This window comes from Coptis chinensis, chromosome 1 (genome assembly GCF_015680905.1).
Source record: "Coptis chinensis isolate HL-2020 chromosome 1, ASM1568090v1, whole genome shotgun sequence".
Taxonomy (NCBI): domain Eukaryota; kingdom Viridiplantae; phylum Streptophyta; class Magnoliopsida; order Ranunculales; family Ranunculaceae; genus Coptis; species Coptis chinensis.
In genome coordinates this window covers 73,214,817-73,239,671 of record NC_141456.1, presented here as the reverse complement: position 1 = coordinate 73,239,671, position 24,855 = coordinate 73,214,817, and the positions used below count along the sequence as shown (strand labels likewise).

The window sequence follows — 24,855 nt, the reverse complement described above, 5'->3', positions numbered from 1 at the left end:
CATATGGGAATAAAAACATTTCTCGATGTTTGTGAAGTGAAGTTTATCACGAAACTTTGTGACTATAGGACATATGTCGACCGCTCTATGCCAAAATATACAAATGAAGATGGTCCTAAAACAGAGATAGAAAGGGAGCAACACATCCGAGTATCGGACTACTTTCGCCTACTCCAAAACCACTTTCGGTAACAAATTAGTTGCGGATGGTTCCAAAAGATGTCCTTTTTGCTTTGAAAAATTCCAAAAGATGTCAATACCCAATAACTGAAGTCAAAATCTCCTTATTAGCATTTACAAATGATCCACATAAACCCAAAACTAAAATAGGAGTTCAACCATTTTTAATAGCAGTCATCATCCACTAATCAAGTATTTGACTTTAAACAATTAACATAGTCAACAATTAACAAATACCACGATAACAATTAACATAGTCATTGAAGAATGCCATTTTAAGCAACCCGAGGGCAAAGAACATGATCCCGTGAGGTATCAATCACTGCAGGTGGCATGACTTGCCACATGGAAACTCGAGGTAGACGATGAATGGCATCGGCTTTGTTGCCAGTGCTTGAGCTTGAGGAGCAAATGCAGTTGGAATGGCGGAAGGGTGAGGCATGAAGCTTGGCTGAGAAGTCATGGCTTTAACTTGATGTTCCAGCTTCTCTTTCTCTGCTTTCAACCTTTGCTTCTCATCACGAAGTTCATTTTTCTCGGACTACATAAACAAAGTGCCAAAACCATAAATAAAGAAAATTACATCATCCAAGAATTCAAAACTTCAGTCACTTGATTAAAAACCATAAATATCTTTGATAGCATGGCCAAAGCATGATTGCATACTGCCAGATCCGAATATGCTCCTCACCAAGAAGGCGCCATTCTTTTTAAGGCTTCTTGCAAATAACGAAGAGCTGTATGCATCTTTCCTATGTCCTTGTACATCATAGCTACATTTATGAAAGTTGCGACCACGTCCGGGATGATCGGGACCACATGATAAACTTTGTAGGAGCAATGTCCCGGCATATGCCGTAGAGAAGCGAGCTCCGTTTGGTTTAGACGGGATAGAAGAGAGCCATATTGCCATAGCTGTAACAATGAAACCAGTTATTCAAAGACACACATACACAAGCCAACAATAATCTGAAAGCTAGTATACAACGTTAAATAAGGAATCTGAAAGCTCTTTGTGTGTCTTGCTTTATGGAGGAGTTTTCCTTCTACAACTATTATTATGAGGGATTGACAGATTAATTGGTACATGTGAGCGATCCCGGGTCCAATCCGAGGCTACGGTCATTTATGATAAGTTCTTTGAGTTGTTTGATTATTGCTCCCGCCATGTCTCCAAAGATGATATAGAACCATTGCAAGGTACCTAATGAAAGAAAAATTACATTACCAACACTCAAAGACATAAAAAATTACGCACACTATAAATACCAGATCTACTCACTACATTATGTTTTTAGTTAAAAACTCGTCAATGCAAGAGTCGCACGAAAAAGATAATAAATGGACAATCTTTTGCATTGACGATGAGACCTTAGTTTTCAAAGAAAATTCAGAAAAATATTATGGTACCACTAAGATAGTTGGTAAGGAAGAACAATAGATGTCTCATCCACCCAACGATATGTATCACGAAAAAAGAAACCAAGGGGTATATAAGAAGGGAGAAAAGTCAATATATAAATGGTAATTACCGCAGCAATTTGCAACCTCTCGATGGATGGAACCAAGAACCCGCACCCTTGTCAAATAGAAGCACAGCGCTTAAATTATTGTGTTGGTAGCACTAAAAAGTGATGCTTAAAAAGGGAAAAAAAATGGAAATCATGAAATGTGGGTATATGGAAAGAGCATACTTGCCAAAGTATGGAAAATGCAATGGCCAGACAAAGTGTAAGCCCATTAAGCATTCCCTTAAAAAATTCCCAGAGCAAAACAGAGCATTCACCAATCTATCTAATAAAACAAAAAGGAAATCTCTACGGGAAGTCCCTAGACTTTTCATGCTTTAAGGTGCTTGGTCGTAGAAGAATTCAATCTGCGCAACTGCTAGAAATGCGTCAGCTACCCCCATAAGCACAAATTGAGGGAGTAATATGAAGATACTAAGAGGAACTCTCCCGCCATTTACCATAACACCATGATCTTTAGCCACACCAAGCCTCCTCATTTCTGTAAGAGATGCAGTTACCATGACTAAAATGTGAAAAATGAATCCCATTCCCATTCTTTGAAGAAGTGTTATCCCTCTCGGATTTTTAGTCCATTTCCGCATGATCTTTACAAAGAAACGGTCATATAAAACCACAGATATAAGCATTGTTAACGCCACGAATCCACTTAAGCCGGCCGGAGGGATTTGAAGTCGTTTATACCTCCTGGCAAGAGTTGTACCTTGCTTGACAAAAAGGTGTTAACCCGAGCTACCATAGTCTTGGGTAGAAATGTTGCAATCAAAATCGGAAGCATGCATATCATTTGTGTTGTCTCCCATACTTGGGTTACCGTGCTTAGCATCCATGGATCGCATGAACCAGTTTTAACAAAGAGCTTTTGTTTAGGAATCTGCGTGGATAATGCATTGTAAGTGAACATTTGAAAGCCTCGTAGTTCAACCAGGTTTGAGACTTTGAGTTGAGTTTAAATCTTGGACAAGTCTAGTCGACACTATATTTGATCTATAATAGAAGTATCGACAATGTAATTGATATACCAAGTCAAGTTGCTAAGTTAGTTGAATCAAGTCGGACTTGTCCAAGTTTGAATTCATTTTCGCCTTTTTATTATGTTCGGTATGTTATCCATTAGTAAGAAAAAAAAACTGTTGTAGAAAAACTAACCTCAAAGAAGGTGTGGAATCAATCAGTATACGCTTTTAGCATATTTAGCCATGTCAAGCTCATAAAGTTCTTTTGGATCACTTGGAACAGGTATCCTCCATTTCCTTATAGCGAGAAAACCAACACTCTAGACATCTTGGTAAAGGGACTCCTGTGGGTACCTTATGTCTATAGAATGGTGTTCCAACTAAAAAGATCAATATCAAAATTGCCCGGTTCGGTTTTGTTGTAAGCCCATAGCCGATGCTCCAACCCACATTGTCTTGTACATACGAATGATGGTGTTAGCAAAGAGTGTCCCAAAAGAAAATGTTGAATGTCCACCGGTTGAAGAAGGAAAAGCTTCTTAGTTTTTCTTTAGGTTCAAAATTGTCGAATTGGCTCGAGAGGATGAAACACAAAAAAATACCTCGACCAACCAAACTTTCCCCGTTTCCACAAGATCCCTAGCTTCTACAAGTCCCGATTCATGAAACACTCAAATGGAGTGATGCCCGAGTAAGCGGTTTCATAGAGTTGTGAATGAGGAAAAAACTTCTTAATAGCTATCCCGGTTTTCTTCTCCTAGGCATGACACAACTCACAAGCCTCTTGTAAAAGCTCAAGTCCTGTAAAGCTTATGAAATCACATCGGATGCTAGTATTATGCTTTAGGCGCATATCAAGGAAAACCTCATTATTTGGATGAAAACACGGTAACTTCGAATCATAAATTCACCGCAAAAAAAAAAAATCAAAGTGAACCTTGGGATATCATAATCTCCATCGAGAAAAGTAGAAACAACGAGAAATAAACAAACTACATATTGACTCCTAGCAAGATCAAACTACATATTGATTCCTAGCAAAGATAAAAGTTTCAAGTACCAAAAATAAAGAAAATTCCATCATCCGAGAATTCAAAACTTCAGTCACTTGATGAAAAAAACCATAAATCTCCAAAAGGAAAATTTCCTAATGAGAAAGGCTCCCAAAATTCCATTTTTTTGCTCAAAGATCTTGCACAGTCAAACCTGCAATAATAAAAGAATGACAAATAAGAACAGTAAGTCAGTAACATAAAAAGGGCACTTCAACATAGAAAAGGGAAGGAACACACCGGATAAGCATAGATATGAGAATCAAAGTTTCTTCGTTCAACATAGATCTTTAAGTTTTAAAGAGCATAAACAGACATCACCACTAAGTAGGAAATGAAAAATAGATTTGTATAGAAGAAAAAATTCAACTAATGTAAGGTTAAATAGAATGAAGGTGCGTAATGAAGCTAAACTGATGTATAGAAGAAAAAGTCACTAACCAAGGTGCGTAATGAAGTCTCCAGCACAGAAACGGACAAAATGGAAATACACTCCAAGTCACAGAACTACATAAATAGAATGAAGCACATTAACCAAGTCAGAGCCAATACAAATCTATAAATTTGATGACCATGAAGTCAATGAGAAACTACTCAAAATAAATGGGAAAAGAACTTACGAATTATAGTAAGACTTACGGGTATACAAAGTTTGGGGTATGATTTCCCGAATTTGGAGGGAGCAGAATCATCGATTCTATCCGAAAGAAGTGCACCTTGATAGGGCATACATATAATTGACCATGACTGAAAACTTCACGAAGGTCAATTCCCACATATTTCACTGATTGTCCTTGTGACTTATTTATAGTCATTGAATAAGCAACACGTACAGGAAATTGTCTTCTTGTCATATGGAAAGGAAAATCAGAAGACGACGGCGACAAAGATATCCTTGGAATAAATGCATGATCACATGCCTTTTCACCAGTTAAAAATTCTTGCAAAAAGAACATGTGGCTGACATTGGACCACCATCAAAGCGGGTTCCATTGCATAATCCATCTTTGGGAGCAATATTTCGCAACAACATTATAGGACAACCAACTTTAAGGTTGAGAGGCGAAACGGTGGCGCAACCAATTTGGGTCAAGTGAGTTTAGGTACTCATTTGGGTATTGATTAATATTGGCTGGATTGGTTGCATCCTCGTCAGTCATCTTGTCTGCAGCTAGAAAGAGAGTGTTTTCCCCTGGGAACATATTTAAAGCAGTTGCATTAATGTCGTTGACATCATCATTGCGTCTTGATAAAATTGTCTTTTCGATTAAATATTCAGGTGTAACAATGGAAGCTTGATCAAGCTGAGGATATGTAGTAGAAATAAGATCTTGAAGATTTGCACATCGTCGAATTGTGGAGGGTAGTTCAACTGTCTCGCTTGGGTCAGTTCCTATCTAAGCGTGGCAAGGAGAAAATAGTAATGATATTAGTACGAATAAAAATAGTACACAGAAGGATGCAAATGAATATTAGAATGAAGAAAAATAGTAGAAAGGAAAATGCAAAGTTTGGTACCTCCATTAAGAAATTTGCAAACGCAATATTTGCAGAGTTTCCATTTTCCAATCGCATGTTTTGGGCAAGAGTTAGAACATGAATGTGATTCCAAAGGAAGGAAGAGCGCAAGGAAGCACGCACAATCTGTTCCCGAACCCCTTTGGGTATAACCGAAGACATTGACGAAATCACCACCAAGCACCACTTGTTATTCCACCGAAAGGTTTATTATTGTCGCGAGTATCCCGGTGTCCGATCAATCAGCTTCCACACAAAACTTGTTTTGCATTGGGACTTCATCCCAAATAATAAGTTTAGCTTCCCTGAATAATTCGGCATGTATTGAATTCTTCTTGAACCCACAAAAGCGAGGTATCAAGAATATCTATTGGGATGCGAAAAGTTGAGTGAGCCGTACGACCACCTGCCAACAGTAATGAAGCTATTCCAGATGAAGCAACCATAATAACAATATGCCCCTCAGCACGACATGTAGCAGCGATTGTGTTGTAGACAAAAGTTTTGCCTGTTCCCGCTGCTCCATTCAAAAAAAATAGCTTCCCTTCATCTTTGGAAACCGAATCTATCACTGCTTTATACGAGAATTCTTGCTCTGCATTAAGGAGTACCCTGTTGCTATGTGCTTTTTCATTTTGAGGGTCAAACTGAAATTGCCGTTGGTCATATATGAGACGATTTGCAACAGCTAAGTTCCATCTGGTAGTTAACAGAGGCATCGGCATCGGAGGGAAATTAGCTAGTGATTTACCTGACTCTATTAGAATCTCATTTAAGAGAAACAAACCGTAATCTTGCACTTCAAATAGGGTAGGTTCTTGAATGTTGAACAGTGTGCGAAGCTTGTGTGGAAGGTCATCACATATATTTTTCCAGAAAGCATGCCACAGTGTATGGGGTTGCAAAGGATTGCACTCTGCGAGAATAACACAAAATAGTCGGCGAAAATGATATCCAGTTTGCATAATTGCAGCCTCTTGTAGACATTGCACCCATTCACTATCATCCTCCGTAAGTCCACGTGCAACCACACGGCATCTTTGAAAGTTGGAAGTGGAGGACCATTTCCAATCCTCTTCGATCATCAAATGAATGGGGTCCTTTTTACAACCGTGGAGAAGTAAGCGCCAAGTAAAATCGCCACCGGAGTTAGGACTGGCAAAATACATTCTACCAATAGCAAATCTTTCTTTTGTCTCCTGTATGTCCAAGTCTGTGATTGTTTGTTCCGGCGTAGTATTCGGGAACTCTTGATAAGTGAGGTTGCTTGCTCTTGGATCCGATGCACAACACTCAAAGAAGGCAATCAAAGTTGACTTCGACGCCGACTCTTGATAGTATATCATTTATCGATTCGTCGCTTTATAAACTACGTGGTGCATTCGGGGAGATGAAGTGCCAAAGCGCATAACCGTGGGAATCTCCTCGTGCGGATGGAAACTTAACAACCTCCAAACAACTTCGGGGTCCAATGTATCTCGCATCCAAGTATTGTTGGATCTCATCCAAGTCATCAGACACCATTGTTGTCTGTCATGCCCTTTAAATATATACTTGTGAATGTATTTAACACAACGGATCCCAAAGACAAACTTCGACATTAATGTGGCAAATGAACATTTTAGAAAGATAAGGATTATAAGGAACAACATCCCTATTATCAACTGTATGCCCTCTCTCACAATATATATGATCTACCATTGTCACGACGGACGGTAGATAGGATATCCATCTTTATCCATGGTGGTAACATCTGCAAAAGTCCCGGGGTAGTGATGCTTGCATTGACCATTTACCATGCACGGAGAGTTAGGATTTTTAGTCCACATGGACCATGAACCATACATGTGAGGGGGTCCCAAACAAATCAGGTTAAACGGCGGATCGAGGAAACTCTGCACATACAATGCGATCAACCTGAGCAGGTACGCGGATCTTGTCAGAATGTTGAAGATATATAAGTGCATGCATATGTGGCAACCCGCGTTTTTGAAACTCAATGGTGTAGACATGTGCAACTGCATTACCAAGCACACCTTTTTTTTTAATTTCCTTCATCAAGGCCCTTCGCTTTAGTTCAAAGACACGGGCCACCACCTCAGGCCGATGAGTTGCGGTTTGGTGCGTAGACAATGCATCAATAACTTCCTCCCAGTGTGGGTTTGCAGTCATAGTGAGAAATATATCAGGATGCTTATTGTAACGCGTGATGGCCATGGAATCTTGAAAAATTTCGAACATGTGCCTTGGGCTGCCGACACAAGATGCTGGTAAGACCACTCGTCTTCCTATTTGGTTTGGGTCGAAAGCTTCAACTGCGACATCAGTGATACCTTCATAAAGTTCGGCCCGAAGCTTGTCTTGTTGTTGCCTGTAATATCTCATTTTGTTTTGTTCAGTCACTGCCCACCCATCAACCACAAACTCTTGGAACAGTTTGTGCCCTTGCAAGATTGCAGAATATTCTCCAGGGCATTCAAACAACCGATAAGAATAGAAATCCATCTGTGTCAATCGGTCATTAGTGGCTGCTGCAGTTAAACTGTTTGAACGTCTCATATCAGGTGACCACCCAAGATCTCCTGAAAGAAACATTAGCACATAATGCAAAGGCAAAGTAAAAGCCGGGATGACATTCACTGATTTGCATGAATTCTTGCCCTCCTTTAAGATAGATGACAATATCTTGCATGCTTCCCCGTTCGCTGCCATCCCCAGGTAAAATGACAGCAATCTCATCTGCGGTTGGCAAATTGTAACGACGTCTGTCTCTAGTAGCAATCAGAATGCAAATACGCGGGGATGTTGAAGTTATCACCATGGTCAAGAGAGGCGGATCTAAGAACATCGTATGCATGGCGGAAAATAGCAGAGAAATGATTATCTTTGGAGCATAGTTTCATGAATGATTTTAAGAACATCGTGTTCAAACCCGATTCTGAAGTTGGCGTAACTCCAATGCAAACTTGGGATCATATATGTAAAGTTGAGAGTAAGTTGGATGCTTTGCCGAGTCGAATTAGAGCTCGATCCCTATGACGCACCGACCATGGATAGTAAAAGGCCGTGGACCTCGTCCGATAAACACACACGCCATTTCCTCCAAGCCTCGTGAAATGCAAAAGCTTGATTGTATTGCCTCATGTACTTTGCGAAATGACTTTGACTTGCTATCATTTCCATCATATAGAGCTTTAAAGAGCTGGTGGTAATGGTCGTAGTGGAGGCAATTTGACTTTCCCTTGCAAAACGACAAGTCCCAAATCGAGGATGTGATAATGATGATTTGGTTAGCCGCTCATCCATCCAATGGAGTGCATTACAAAATGGGCATTGAACATCCATTCTCCCTAAGGAGTGTCTTCCTTGTTCAATCGACGGTCGTGAGGAATATTGTCGACCGTCTTCATCATCACCGATGTCAACATTATTAGCGAGAAATTGAACGGTCAAAACCATTACGGTGAATATCCTCCGCATCTTGCGCGGGATCTCCAAATGGTTGTGGTCTCGTATGAGGAAAAGAATTATTTAGACAAAGGAGCTAATTTTTTGTATTCTTGTTTTAATAAATGTGAAGAAGTATACCGTGAATTTCGGTAGTTGATGATGATCACGAAAGTTGAAGCCGCATTTGACGAAAAGTGGTATTGTATGGACTAATGATGAGGTAGTAGACATGCGAACCGCTGCGAAGAATGTAGAAGAATATTATAGTTTTTTTTTTAAATGTAAACCAGGAAGAACCAAGAGAAAGGTGCATTGAACCCCGTACTAACCTTGCATTTTGGTGAGTCTGCGTTGGCACGAAGATCTCATTGTTTTGATTTATTGAATCAACATGGGCACTTGATGCGACATGTTCTTCGGGGAGCGTAAACAACCTAACAGGATTAAGGAACGATAGAGATTTCTGAAGAGAATCAGAAGAAGAAAGGTGTCTGCATGGTGTCGCATGAGGTGTAACTGTAGTACTTTGTGCTCGTCGCCCGTTAGATTTAGATGGAGTTCGTGGAAGTGAAGGAGAGGCATTTAATGCTGAACCTATCAGCTGGTGGCTAATGACAGGACGCGTGAGTGCTTGTACACCTCGGTTGGCGAAGTTTGAGATGCCTTTCTCTTTAGTGATCCTTTCTCTTTCCCTTCGAGCACGCTATCCTAGTATTGCTTTTGTTAGTTCTACCTCTTTGTCGGAGAAAAGGGTTGTTCTCTTAAGTAGACGGATGGGGAGAAAGAGGAATAAATTAGATATGAATAAAGCAGTAAATGGTAGTCATAATTTTTAAAAAAATGTGGACCAGAAGGATATGAATAAAGCAGTAAATGGTAATAAACAAAAAGAACGTAAGTGGGGAAATAAATACAATAGTCGGCAAGCAAGAAAAATACCGAAAAGCCAAGAGGCGGTTGAAGATTGAGCCTATCTTGGGAGCCTATTTCTTTGTTGCTTTGCTTAGAAGGGTCCAAAGGCGTTTCCCTTTGTTGAGATTGTTGGTCGCCAGGAAGCTATATAAACCAAATAAGCAGTTCAAAAGAAATGATAATGAACGGACAACATAAACATTTATTGGAGCCAGGTGATAGGATTACCTGGGAGCGAGCAGGTCGTTGAGGAGTAGGTGGTTGGAGGAAGAGTTTATCTTGGACCGGAACAAAAATTTGTTTTTTCTTGTTTGATTGATCCTTAGAAGGGTCCATTGGACATTTACCCTTATCCATGCGATCCTGTAGAATATAAAAAGATAAACAGCGCAAATGGAAGTTTGGACTTTGCAATGGGCAAAGATATATCTTGGCACGCGTACCATGGAACCATAGAAAGTCGAAGCGTAATCATTGTTTTGATATCGAAAAGCTCTGGAAAAATACAACAACACATTAAATCAAGGTGCACTTCATAGTTTGTCGACACATTCGTCAGCAAGTCAAGTTGACACTATATTTGATCTACAAAACACATTTGTCAAGTTTAGCTGACACTATATTTGATCTATAATAGAAGTATCGACAGTGTAATTGATATACCAAGTCAAGTTGCTAAGTTAGTTGAATCAAGTCGGACTTGTCCAAGTTTGAATTCATTTCATACTTTTTAGTAAGAAAAAAAACACCAGAGAAAAACTAACCTCAAAGAAGGTGTGGAATCAATCCCCGACTTTTGCTTTTAGCATATTCACCATGTCAAGCTCATAAAGTTCTTTTGGATCACTTGGAACAGTATCATCCATTTCCTTATAGTAGCAACCAACACTCTGACATACCGGTAAAGGGACTCCCTGTGGGTACCTTGTGTCATAGAATGGTGTTCCAACTAAAAAAGATCAATATTGAAATTGCCAAATCCAACTTGTAAGCCCATAGCCGACGCCCAACCCACATTGTCTTGTACATACGAAGGATGGTGTTAGCAAAAGAGTGTCCCAAAGAAAATCTTTGAATGTCCACCAGTTGAAGAAGGAAAGCTTTTAGTTTTTCTTTAGGTTCAAAATCGTCCGAATTGGCTCGGAGAGGATGAAACACAAAAAAATACCTCTCCAACCGAACTTTCCCCGTTCCCACAAGATCCCTAGCTTCTACGAGTCCCGATTCTGAAACACTCAAATGGAGTGATGCCCGAAAGTGCGGTTTCATAGAGTCGTGAGTGAGGAAAAACTTCTTAATAGCTATCCTAGGCATGACACAACTCACAAGCCTCCCAGAAAAGCTCAAGTCCCGTAAGAAAAAGATAAAAGATAGCATGTTCTATGAAACTCAAGTCCCGGTACAAAAAGCTAAACCACAAGATAATACATACAAAATTTAAAAGATAGCAACCCTAATAAAACTATTATAGCAATGCAAGAATCATTTCAACTTGCTTTCCATCCACTCAACATTTAGGAAGAAGCCATTTTGTCAAACAATTTGAATACAACAAATCGTGTTATGATTCAAGTCAATGATTGTTAACAACCACACCATTACTTAAAGTACTTAACCATAGAACCCATGCGACCAAACACAGTTCTGTTTGTTTACAACTTGGCCATAACCATCCGTTCATCCCCTTCTTTCTGAAACTCTACCCATTACCACAGTGGATTATGTTGATGGGGGAATGATGGAAAAGGTTGTTCCTTTGGAGTTTTTAAAACTACTACTAAGTAATGTGCCAACTAAAAAAGACAAAAAAATAAAAAAGACAAAAAAAAATGACGGAATGCGCCAACTAAAACCGAGAAGAACTGAGAGAGGAAACAAAGGATGCGGCAGTAAGAAAAGGTAAGAACGACTGAGAGAGAAAATACCAGCTGGGAGAGATGATGCGGTAGTAAGAAAGTCGAGTGTTGCGGCAGTAAGAAGAAAGTCGAGATGAAAAAATAAGAAAGTCGAGTCGCATGGATCCAGATGTTGTGGAATAAGCCCTTCGGGCCCACACTTCCCTGTTTTATTAGATAGATTTGGTGTTTTGGCGCACCATTGTATAAGAATTAAGAAGCGGGTTTGAGCGCTCAACACACGCCTTCTTAACCATTTGTGTTTCCGCACGCGTGTCGTCATTCAACCGAGAGAGAGAAAAAGATGGAACCGTTGGTGAAGATTGCGAAGAGTGCAGTGAATATGATCAGAGAGAAAGGGATCGGAGGCTTCTTCAAAGAGATTAAGCAAGAAGGCTTCTTGTCAGTATTATTACTCTCTACTCTATTACTAGTTTAATTTAATTTAATTTTGTCCAATTAAATCCTGATTTACTCTTTTGTTTTCTTTTTATTGAAAACAGGAGGTGCCTTCCCGATGGGAACCTTTTGTATGTATAATTCACTTTTTTTTTACATTGCAAATTGCCCATAGCCCAATATTTGATAAATCTATATCTTTACTTGTTGTTTCTTTCCCTTTCGATTTGTGCTAACTCTTTGTTAATAGGGAAAATTATTCCTTAACATTCATTCCGAAGAAAAAACTAGGTGATTGGAATAGACTTAAATAGGCAATCTCATCTCATACTGATTAAAGAAGAAGAACAAGATAAATGTTTTTAGTTCCTTTTCAAAATTGATAACATTTTTCAGAATGGCATACTAAGGGTTTTTGGTTAGATTGTTTAAAAGGGTCGGTATATTACTGGGCACTGCCCATCGAGTTTGGATTGAATGGTTGAAAGAAAGGTGCATTTACAGAGAGCTTTTGTGTTTGACACATTTCGTGCAACTGAAGAAGGAAAGTTTTACTTGGTGTAGCATGACTTGTCGTTGATGGTATTGAGATTCATAAGTGGTAAGCTTTGGAAGGAATAACCAGAATCACTCAATATGGATACTTTAGTCATTTTGGATACCAATAGGTGATAAAATCTGGGAAAATCGATTCAGATAGACAGGTCAGTTGGCGTCCATAGACCAACAATAACTTCAACTATAAGAGGTGCATATGTCAAACGTTCTAAATGTCTGAATGGAGTGCCTAACATGACATCGTTTAAGGTAGTCAGATACATGACATTCATTAGCATGACTTTGAAGTTTGAATTAATCTTGATGGAGAAACAAGATTTGTTCAACTCATCCAAACAGGTATCAATTTTCATTTCCCTCTCCCTCCTTTTTGTTGTTTTGGTTGGGTGGGGCGGGGCCCTGGGGGAGAGGGGTAAGTATTTTCTTGTTGTTTGTTAGTTCTAGAGGATTTACTTTTAAGGAGTCAACGGATTGATTCCAATGGGTGTACTAAATGGTGAAGTTGCTGAATTAGGGTCTGGGCCAATCAGAAATTGGTTTTCTATATGGGAAAGGACCCCGATTGTAAGGGGTAGATCTGTGCCAACTGGCAAATTGTATTTGCAAAAATTTATGTTGACTAAGGCTAAGTCCAATGGTGCGGCAAAACACCAAATTTCACGTAAAATGTGATCCAATGGTACATTAAAACGTTATACCGCCAATGCTATCTTTATAAATTTCTCTATTTATGCAGTCAATTTTAACGTTATAGCGTATGCTCTGTACACCATAGCCAGTGGCGGCCAGCAAAAAAAATCCAAATAACTCTGCACGCCATAGCCAGTGGCGGTTAGAAATTTGATTTAATTCAATTAATAACCCACACGCCACTCCCAATGGCGGTTAGAATTCAATTATTATTTTCCACCCGCCACTCCCAATAGCGGTAAGAATTGATTCCTATTTTTTTATTTTTTTAATAATTTAATTTATGTAATTACCATTCTATCCTACCCTTTTAAATAATAAAAGTGGATATTATTGCGGGTGAAAAACCAAACCATTGGGTTTGATTTCGCTATCCCAATAACGGTATCCACTGTGCTATTGTGGTTTGGTGTTTTGGTGCACCAAACCATTGGACTTAGCCTAAGCTAATGTTTGCAGTAAAGTTCCTTAGGGTATGAGTAGCAATGCTCATGAAACAAACTAACAAGAATTCAAGATTAAACTATTTTCTTCTTTAAAGCGGTAGAAGGTATAGTTCATTCATTCCAACAAAAGGTAAAAATTACAAGAATGCAAAGCGCACTTAGAAAGACATCAGTGTTTCAAAGATGCATAAGTGCCTTTAGGCGTCAAGCCTCCAAGAGGCTTAAGGCGAGCCTCAAAGGCGTTTGGGGTGTATGTCTCCATGTACAAAAGAAATCATATTAAGAGAATCGAGAAAATGATAAATAATTATAAAGAAATATGAGATACAACACATCCTATGCAAAATAGAATTAAAACATACTTTGAAGGTATAGGCTATGTGTTTTCCCTTTTGTTACAATATCGGGCTACATACAGAGCAGTGTTCTAAAAAATGTGCCCAGCCGACTCACCTAACCTATAATTGGTGGGCCGGTTAGTAGGGTTTATGCGGACTAAAAGGCCTCTACTCCATCTAGTTGGGCTCATGTTTTTGTTCTTATTTTTCAAAATGACGACCTTTCCGAAAGTAAAGACCAAGAAGGTTTTTTTTTACCAGCAATACAATAATATCAGTTGTCAGTGTTCTTCCCCAAATCAAAGACGGAATAAAGAAACAAACCTTTGATGGAACCTTTGGATTCCAGACTTTTGTATAACGAAAGTCATTTCGATCGGTTACCCTTCTGCATTCAATGGTCTCATGCATTGACTCACAAGCGAATGAAATACTGCTGCTAAGCTTAATATTTGGATATTAAGAAGGCTTAATATTTGACTATGGGTTTAAATCACTAATCTTAATATTAATGAAACAACTTTTTTGGATCCAAAAAAATAATATGGAGTTAATTTTATACAACTGTGCTCTTTGTGTCATCAGTTCAGTTTCTTTCTGAAGTGAATTTCATGCATGCCCCATAATTAGATTTTTACTTAGTTGTTCATGAGTTATTTCTTTTCTCATGAGTTCTCTTTTTTCTTGGGGGTTTGAGGATAGGGTTATGATCTTGAGCTTTAATCTGTGAATCATGAAAAATCTTTTCAAAAACTCTCTTTCTTTGAGTTCAGGTGAAATAGAAGGAAGTTTTTCGAGTTGGGGTGGAGTGAGGTAATTTTCATGAGTAAATTTAGCAACAGAAAGCAAGTTTTTGGTCATGGCAGGAACATGGTAGACATTGTGAAGGCTAACCTTACGTGTACCTAGGTAATAGGAATGCTACTAGTGTTTTGAATGCTAAGAGAAGATCCATTACCGAGAGTGACATAATCATTACCACTATAAGGAGCACGATACTGCAAGAGGTCTGAGTTGCCTGTCATATGATGTGTAGCTCCAGTGTCAGGGTACCAATTAGGATCAACTTGTTGAGTCATTTGGCATGCCATGGAGGGGTACTGAGGCTGGCCGAATTGTGGGAGGAACTGTGGACCAGCAGGTATACCAGGCTGTGGGACGGTCTGTATTCAAGCGAAGGCAGGCTGAAGAGAAACGGGAGGGGAGGAGTAACGCCTACATGCAGGTGCGGTATGACCGGGTTGGCCACAATGCTGACATATAACTGGATATGCACCTAAGAGTCCAGGACCTGGAGGGCGGTACTTGGAACTCAGGTAAGACTGCTGAGAGTAGTTGTGACCTCGTTGATTTTTGTTGTTTCGCTTCTTTCCCTTGTGCCAATTTTGCGGATTTTGAGAAGGATGGGGCTGAAGGGCAGCTGTAGAAGGATTGTAAGATAAAAATGCTGCCGGTGTAGGAGTAGGAGTTGAGTGGGTAATCTAAGTCTCGTAAGTGAGAAGGCGTGCCCGTAGATCTTCATACTCCAGAAGTTCCCCACCATTGAGAATAGTAGTCACAATGGTGTGAAATTCTGATCCTAATCCATGCATAATATTTGTAACAAGTTCCCTATTATGAACCAGTTGACCAATTGCTGCCAACGAGTCGCTGAGAGTCTTTGCTTCTTGCATGTATTAGGAGACAGTTTGAGTCCCACGAGAAAGAGAATAGAATTGGAATCGCATATTAGCTGCATTGGCTGTGGACTGTTGAGCAAAATGACGCCGAAGTGAACTCCATACAGCTTGTGTGGTGGTGATGTCACTTAAGAGAGCCAACATACTCTGAGTCAAAGTAGAGGTAATGTAGCTAATGATCAGCTGGTCTGTCTAGAACCATTGCATAAAGGCAGGATTAGCAATGGTGGTGCCCTCGGTAGAACCAGGAAGGGTACGAGGTGGTGTAGGATGAGAGCCATCCACATATTTCATGAAGTCATGGCCAGACAAAAATGGCTCCATTTGGCGCAACCAAGTGATGTAGTTGTCACCGGATAACTTCAGAAAATGACCAACATTTGGTGCCGAAAGAGACATGGTGGCCAGCAGAGATGGAGACATTAGAGGTCCCCGAAGAAGAGCTGGAAAGGGTGGATTCCACTGACCCAGTTGAGGTTGAGGAAAGGGTGCTGTTAGAAGCCATGGAATTTGATTCCTGATTCTTTTTGAACTTTCTTCAAACAGTTCTCTGCAGTTTTTTTTTTTTTTTTTTTTTTTTTTTTTGCAACAAACCAGAACTAACAAGAAGATTTCTGGAAAACAAGAAGAACAAGAACAAACAGATGGATGAAAGAGGAAACTACCACTAAAGAGAAGAAGGAGAAACTTAAGAGACAGAGGAGAAATGACGGCGGAAGCTAGGGTTTGAGGACCTAGTCTCTTGATACCATGTAAGAGAATAAATCTAAGAGAAAATAATGAATTGATTTATTCTTCTCCGTGAGGTATATATATAATACTTACATAAGTTGACATGTGCATGGCATGTGCCGACTATACTATATATATATAACACAAATACCATATAAATGAATATACTAAAGGGATGCTTTTACAAGGAGAAGTGTCATTTCCATTACAGAAAGGAGGGTTGGGGTGTGGAAGAGAGCCTTTTTGTCGGTTGAAGGTGGAATCTGGATTGCCGAGATAGTGGAGGCGAGTTTTGATCAGCGGAACAATTGGAAAGTGGGAGAGAGGGAAAGATGGAGATATCAGTCGTAGGGGGAAAGTGTGAGATTATCTGCTACCGGAGGAGAAAGATGGAGAAGGGTGGAAGCTTTTTCTGAAGGCCTAAAAGATTTCATAGAAGCTGGTTGTGGATATGGAATAACTCAAGGGAGAAGTAGATTTAGAGGAGTTGAAGAAGGGAGGAGGAGAAGCTCCAAAAAGGGGTTGCGCGACAAGCGTAGTTTCTGTGATGTAGTGGACACACAGAGACAAGGGAAGAGAAGAATTGGGGCGGAAGAAATAACGGGGGAGTTGAAACTGGTAAAGACAACTGCATATAAATTGGTGGTTGGTACTCTGGTATCTGCTCAAATCTGGAAGAAGGATGTAGTTTGTACTCTTTCATTGGAAATTAAAGGTTGGCGATGGGTGATTGAAGAACTGGTAAGAGTTCCCATTCACCTTTGAACCCAAACTCCGTCCAGTTGATGCTGCAAAAGCAATAATTTTGGTAGATGATCTGAGTATCAAGGAATCAATGTTGGAGGTCAGAGAGTTGCAACATGAAGGGGTGTTGGTACTCTTCGCCTCCTGGGAGCCAACCATGAATGTGATAACTGAGGACTGGTTTACAAGAACCAAGAGGTGGATTTATATTGTGGGATTACCGTTTCATTTGTGGAGTGAGCACATCATCAGAGGTTGCAAGTAGATTTCTTATAGTGCTTGAGATTGACCAATCAACTCTACTGCTAGAGCGTTTGGAAGCAGCAAAAGTTCTAGTTGAAATGGAGACTCCAAGGGCTAAATTTGAAATTTTCACCATTACAGAAGGGGAACAGGAATACAAGCTGAAAATCTTGGCTGAAATTAGACCGTCCGATATTGGGTTGGCACATTTGGAAATGTTCTGCTCTGGAGGGATGGAGCGAATGGGGGAAAATGATCCCATGGCGACTACTTGAACACGTGGTATCATGCTATTGGAAGGCCCTGGCATGATGGTTGGAGAAGTAATGAATTACTAGTAATAGGGGGTGTGGATTGAACAAACAAGGAGATCACGTGTTGGATGTAAGGACTGAAGTTAGTCAAATGTCAACTGATGGAGACACAGGCTTGACAGGGGTAGGTAGGCTGGAAACGTGCTAAACAAGTAAGGTCAGAGGCTAGTACATATAGGGGTCAAGTAGCTGAAAAGGAAAATGACAAGGTATTCACAGCTAAGGTTGTCTCTGATTTTGAAATTCAAAAACAGGTGATTGAGAAAAAGCTGGGGAAGTAAAAAAGGTGTTAGCTAAAAAAAAAAAGGCGGGATCCAAGAGGTGGGGCTCGGATCAAGGAGTAACAAAGTTGTGTGGGTAATCTATACCACCTCCTCCTTTGCTAGGGCCCAAAAAGAAGAGATCTGGAGAAGAGTTGGTGAGGTTCCTAGGTAGGGGTGGCAGTTTTGTACACGACCCGCTAACCCGACACGAAATTAGCGGGTTTGGGTTGGGAAAAAAGGTTTTTGGGCATTTAAGGGTTGAGCCGCCAAACCCGTCAAATAAATGGGTTGGGTTAGGGTCACATATGTTAACCCGAGTAACCTGTTAGTAGACCCGATTAGTTCTTGGGTCTAATGGGTCGGGTCATCAATCCGTGGCCTGTATAACATGTTTTAAGATAAGTTTCATTATCCCAACAACCTAAAATAAACGACTAAAAGGAGAATGATTAGCCGTCATATTGATTCATTTGATAAATATATGTTTTGTTATTCAATTTTCATTGATATGTAATTGAATTATAGATGGTTTTTGAGAATTGATGCATATATTTTTTTTAAATATGCTTTTTTGATAAATAAAATTGTAAAATACTAAATATTTTGCATACATGTTGTTTGTGAATCCGATCCAAAATTGATCTAAAATCTCATCTATCATCCAAACTACCTAAAATAAATGACTAAAAGGAGAAGGATTAGCTGTCATATTGATATTCATTTGATAAAGATATGTTTTATTATTCAATTTTCATTAATATGTAATTAAATTATGGATGGTTTTTGAGAATTAATGCATTTTTTTTTTGATAAATAAAATTGTGAAATACTAAATATTTTGCATACAAAGTTGTTTGTGAATCCAATCCGAAACTGATATGAAATTGACCCGCTGGCTTAGCGGGTCACCCGTTATATAGGCGGGTTGGGTTTCGGTTTGACAAACTCAACACGATTAGTAATTGGGTCGGGTTTGGGTTTGCTCGCCTAAAATGTGACCCGAATATGACACGATATGAACCCGACCCATTGCCACCCCTATTCCTAGGCCTAGTCCAACAAAAACAGATCAGGTTAAAGAAACATCTAGACCATGCCCAACGGATAACAACAGCTTGTTTGTATTGGACCAGGAAGATAATCCTGATGGGGCTTCAATGATCAAAAGATTAGAGGCCCTTCTTCATGAAGTTAAAGAAGTTGAACGATGAAAATTGCGAAGAAGGCCAAGTACCCAAGTTTTGATCCAACGATCAAGACTTACCAATGGAGGGGGAGAGAGAGATAGTGCAGGATAACAAGGAGGATGATGATCAACTCATGGAGTTTGGGAAAAGATGGGGTGTGAGGATTGAAGCATGTAGAGAAAAGATTTAAGGTTTGCTGGATAGTAGGAGGGAAGAGGTAGCCAAGGAGAGTGCGGAAACTAAATTAGTGGGGAATTTGGAAGATTCAGAAGACTTTGATGACATCTATGATTTGGAGGACAAGAAATTAGATCTTGAATTTTCCGATGAATGTTATATGGACGGAGAATCCTTTGAGGAGGAGGTGGAGAGCAACTAGGTGGTTTAGCAAGGGTTGAGGACAGTAGGATGGATTGTGGATGCAACTGTTGAAGTTCTACTCCACCCTCTTGTTCTCTACCTCTTCCTCGCTCTTGTTGTCAAGTAGTTCTTGAATCTTCCCTCTCATTTCGGCAACTTTTCGCCCCATCTTTTACTAAATTTTGAAAATTGTTCATCCTCTTCATTATCAACCACTATTCTCTTACATTCATTGCTGCCTTCTTTTTTCCCACTTTTCATTTGCAAGGTCCTTTCTTTCGGTTAAATAGAATAAACCGCCATCTCTAATACTTTAGTCTTATCTCTCATACTTCAGTCTTCAGACTCTCCTGCCGGTTCTCCTCTTTCCTTATCGCTTACTGGTAGACCTTGATGTGGGGGTCAAAGCATGGATACCTCTCCTTCTCTCCCTCGATCTTCTGAGCTTCTGCCTCCCCAACTTCTTGAAGGATGACCTTTAGTATTATGATCATATTAGCCCCACAGGGGTTAAAAGATCAAGACAGTGTGTGTTTCACTTTAGCCCTCTCAAAGTATATTGTATTCTTCAGCCATCCTCTCTTTAAGCTCAAGCAGTCACTTGCCATCCTTTTCAAATCTTGTGCCTTCTCTGAAGAAGTAATTTTTTTTTGTGCTTAGTATTAAAATTATGGTAAATGCGTAGCTGGGATTGCTCATATGCATTTTTAAGAAGTACTCAAAGTTTGATTTATTTTCATATCTTGTATTGTAGGTATGCGTGACTATATATTACAATGTGTATTAGAGAAAAAAAGAAAAAAAACTGCATAGGCTCCAACTAGAAGGCTAGGCACTCCCCCCGCCGACTATCGCCTAGCGCTTTTCAGACCATTGATATAGAGTGACGTGGGGACCCTAAATGATACCTTTTAGGGTTGTTTTATCTATATCTGAGGTAGAGTCAAAGTTGGATAACAAACAAATAAAAAAAATGTGAAAAAGTAAACCAAGTTTAGTTGTTCTCAGGTCCCTTGATTTTTGTTGACAGTGAGGCTAAAGTCTCAGTAGGCCTTGGTACTATATCATTGAGGCGTTAGCTTCTTATACTACTTGTGAGACTATAACATCCTAAACAAGGAAAGAAATGTAACATTTCTTCTCAATCCAGGCAAAATCGTCAATTTTGACCAATTCAATGAAAAGTTTACTTTTATACCCTTCTCACGTGGGAGACAAACTCTTTCTCTCTTCTTACACCACGCAACACTCTCTCTCTTCAAATAGTTATATGATGTGATCTTCAAATAGTTATATGATGTGACCTTGTCTCTTGTTTGTGCCACAAGATTATTTGTAGATATGTGTGATGATTTTGGACAGTTAGATCTCAACAAATTAAAAACAAAAGCACCCTCTTTTTTCATAAACAAAATCCAGGCCGTTGGATTAAGATAGGCAGTATTAGTTGCAAATGACTAGAAGTTGTTATCATCATTTTCACATCTTCTAAGTAGCAATAAACTAAACCAACATCAACATCAACAACTCTTCCAAAATTTTTGATGTAAACAAAATTTGAAAAATTACAGGAATTTTATTAAAGCAATTAGCTTTTCTTCAACGGAATTATCCGATTTATATTATATCAAACTCTAATTACCAACATTTATATAATATCAAACTCTAAATAGAGTTGGATTAAGATAGGCAGAATTTTGTGCAATGAACAGAAGTTGTTAATTTATTATCGTGGTCATCACATCTTCTATGTAGCAATGAACTGAACCAATGCAATGAACTGAACCAATGTCAGCAACTCTACTAAATCAGATAAAACATAACCATAAGTAGCAGTAAACATAAATCAGATTAAAACCCTACTAAATAGTAATAAACTAAATCAGGATTTAAAGCCCTACTAAATGGGATAAACATAAACATAACCCTATCATATAAAACATCATTCATCTATCCATAAAATAAACATAATAAAAAATAGTTCACATAAACATAATAGGGATCCCAACATAATATTTAGATGTTTAAACCAAAATGAAGAACAAGCATACTCAATTCTTAGGGGAAGGGGGCCAAAATGAGTTCTCAATCGGAATCATACTCTTCCTCATGCACCCACGGAGGAATGTTCCTTGAAACTTTCGCCCTCCTAGGTGAGTCATCCATCCGAACCCGAGGGAGGGGGGGGGGGGGGGGGGGTTCATCCTCGGGTTCGGATGATTCACCAAGGGAGCTGAATATTTCAAGGAACACTCCTCCGTGGGGGCATGAGGAAGAGCGTGATTCCAACTGCGATTCAAGCTCAATTTGGCCCCTTTCCCCTAAGATTTTTTTTAAAATCTAAATATTATGTTGGGATCCCTTTATGTTTATGTGAACTGTTTTTTATTATGCTTATTTTGTAGATGGATGAATGATGTTTAATATGATGGGGCTATGTTTATATTTACCCGATTTAGTAGGGCTTTAGATCCTGATTCAGTTTATTGCTATTTAGTATGGCTTTAATCTGATTTATGTTTATTGCTACTTATGGTTATGTTTTATCAGATTTAGTAGAGTTGTTGACATTGGTTCAATTCATTGCTACTTAGAAGATGTGATAACCATGATAACAACTTTTTTGTTCATTGCACAAAATACTGCCCATCTTAATCCAACTCTATTTAGAGTTTAAATTATATAAATGTTGGTAATTAAAGTTTACTATTATATAAATCAGATAATTCAGTTGAAGAATAGATAATTGCCTTGATGAAATTCCTATAATTTTTCAAATTTTGTTTACATCAAAATTTTAGAAGAGTTGCTGATGTTGGTTTACTTTATAGCTATTTAGAAGATGTGAGAAAGATGATAACAACTTCTGGTCATTTGCACCAAATACTGTCTATCTTATCCACTGCCCGGATTTTGTTTATGAAGAGAGGGTGCTTTTGTTTTTAATTTGTTGAGATCTAACCGTCCAAAATCATCACCCATATCTACACATAATCTTGTGGCACAAACAAGAGACAAGGTCGCATCATATAACTATTTGAAGACAGAGAGTGTTGCAGGTTGTGTAAGAAGAGAGAGAGTTTGTCTCCCATGTGAGAAGGGTTTAAAGGTAAATTTTTCGTTGAATTGGTCAAAATTGACGATTTTGCCTGTATTGAGAAGAAAATGGTACATTTCTTGCCTTGTTTAGGATATTATTCGGATTTCTAAGTGAACCACTAGTCAAATCCAGTCAAAGTTGGTTCAATTTAGGAGGGCAAAATCATAATATCACATTATATATGAGGAGCAAACCAACAATTTGATAAACACAATTAATTTTATTACTTAGCCTAACAAAATTGTTTTATTAATTTCCAAATTCATTACATATCCGAAATATTTGTCTAATCCCCAAGTTCCCCAACCCTGCTACCCCAAACTGCAACTGAACATGGAACTAAATTACAGTTTTGATGAATGTTTCGAGGAACACCAAAAAAGAAACTTTCATGAAACTTTTGTGAAATTTCAGAAAATATTGAAAACTCAAACAAAACTATTAATGAATGTTCACTTATACTGAAACTTTCGATGGCCACCGAAAACGAAAATTTCATAAAATTGTCAAGAAGTACAAATGAAAGTAGTGTTGCAAGAAGACCATTTTGAATACTTTTTACCCCCAAATGTGCTGTTCACTAGCACTTTTTGGACAATTTGAATTTTACAATTAAAGACATATTTACAATTAAAAACCTTTTCTTCGTTCAATTTTTCTTTTCTTTATTTATTTATTTATTTATTCTTTTTAAGCAGCTTCTTTTAAATCTATCGTTCTTCCTTTTGTGAAAATATGTTAATCACCACCCATCTTTCTGCAGGCAAACCAAAATCCACAACATAGGTTCCACCCTTGTCGGAATTGATAAGTTCGGAAATAAATATTATGAGAAGCTCAACGTGCAGTATGGTCTGTTTTTTCACCTTTTCAGTTTTTTTAATTTCTACATATTGCGTTTCTTTGCAGTTTGAGAATTATACCATTGCTCATTTCGGGATTGTCTCTGGGATGAACTAATGCTCTCTCAATAACTGCTGTTGTTATCCTTTCATAAGCTGGCCATTATGTCTGCCAAAGTGGCGTGTCTTCCTATTCTAAGCATGATCTGTTACTGTGAAATCTTAGACTGTAGCTGTACTGAATATTTGATCCCAGTCAATGTAATAATCTAGCATCATCCATCATCCATCATCCATCATCCATCATCCATCAACCTTCCATTTCACTATTTAGTTATTTCAAGAGTCTTTGGCGTGTCTAGGGTGTTTGCTGTGTCTAGTATTTTTAAATATCACATGCTCTCCTTACACCAGGGAGCTCAACACAAGTCCTGTGGTGGCTGGATTGAGAATTTTTGATCTAAAAGATGGTAGATTTGTTAATAGTAATTTTTCCTGAGACTTCCATTAGGGTTTCTACCACTTCCACGATTTTGTTAAATATGAAGTCTGTGAGATTAGATAGCCATCAACGACCATTAAATTTTAACTGGCGGATTAGCTTTAGTTTCCTTACGTCAATGTATCATACTATTTCCCTCTTTTCTAGTATCAGACGTTCTGAACCTTCAATGAAGAGGTGAGACGAGAACATCTCTGTATCTGAGCATCTTACTGGTTTCACCATTCTAGATGGAGCTCCATTTGTTAGAGAGGACCAATCGTTGTTTGGATGCATTGTTAGTCCATTTACATTTTTGAGAATCAAGATGCTTCATCAGCTTCATCATTATAGTCGTTGTGCTAATTCTGCAGGAAGACACAGGTGGGTGGAATATGGTGACAAGACTCGTTATAACGCTTCTCAGGTGCCAGCAGAGTGGCACGGGTGGCTCCACTACGTCACTGACCACACAGGAGACGAGGTTAGTTTCTTTTATGCAAAATACGATCTAACTAAACTAATTCACGAGAAAATCAGCTGATATACTCAGTTTACTCATGGCAGCTCTTGATGCTGAAGCCCATAAGATATGGAATTGATCACAAGCAGAACTTTTCTGGGGAGGGCGATGAGTACATATACCATTCTAAGGGACATGCTCTTAACCCCGGTCAGAAGGACTGGACCAGATACCAGTCTTGGAAGCCCACCCAGTCATGAGCGTTGCTACAAATTGTTAAGTGGCTGATATTACTGGGAATAAATGTGTAACATTTAAAATGTATTTCTCATTGTGGTCTCTCCATCCCCTTAATCAAGTACAGTGAACGTTCGTGGATGTAATTGGGGTTACTTCATTTTGGCTATTTCAGAGCTCGTTGAGTATGACTTTCAAAAGAGACATATATAAGCAAAATAATATGCTGTGATTCATTTAAATTTATTAACTATGCTTAGCTTGGACCAACCAAGGCGGTTGCTTGA

General features: G+C 38.8%; 2 protein-coding genes and 1 pseudogene across 2 annotated transcripts; 1 reads left to right on the top strand and 2 right to left on the bottom strand.

Annotated features, from left to right (window-relative positions):
- Window positions 1-499: 499 nt before the first annotated feature.
- Window positions 500-5,397, bottom strand: LOC147525150 (protein NRT1/ PTR FAMILY 5.2-like; annotated as a pseudogene).
- Window positions 5,398-5,531: 134 nt separating this feature from the next.
- Window positions 5,532-6,581, bottom strand: LOC147525149 (uncharacterized). The gene has a single exon (XM_086578340.1). It carries the CDS (start codon window positions 6,579-6,581, stop codon window positions 5,532-5,534), a length of 1,050 nt encoding a protein of 349 aa, XP_086434466.1.
- A 5,114-nt stretch (window positions 6,582-11,695) lies between these two features.
- On the top strand, window positions 11,696-24,855 carry LOC147525148 (NADH:ubiquinone oxidoreductase, 17.2kDa subunit). The gene is made up of 5 exons (XM_086605577.1): window positions 11,696-11,894; window positions 11,996-12,022; window positions 23,309-23,397; window positions 24,243-24,352; window positions 24,436-24,855. The coding sequence occupies exons 1-5, from the start codon at window positions 11,797-11,799 to the stop codon at window positions 24,589-24,591; spliced, it is 480 nt and encodes a 159-aa protein (XP_086461703.1). The 5' UTR covers window positions 11,696-11,796; the 3' UTR covers window positions 24,592-24,855.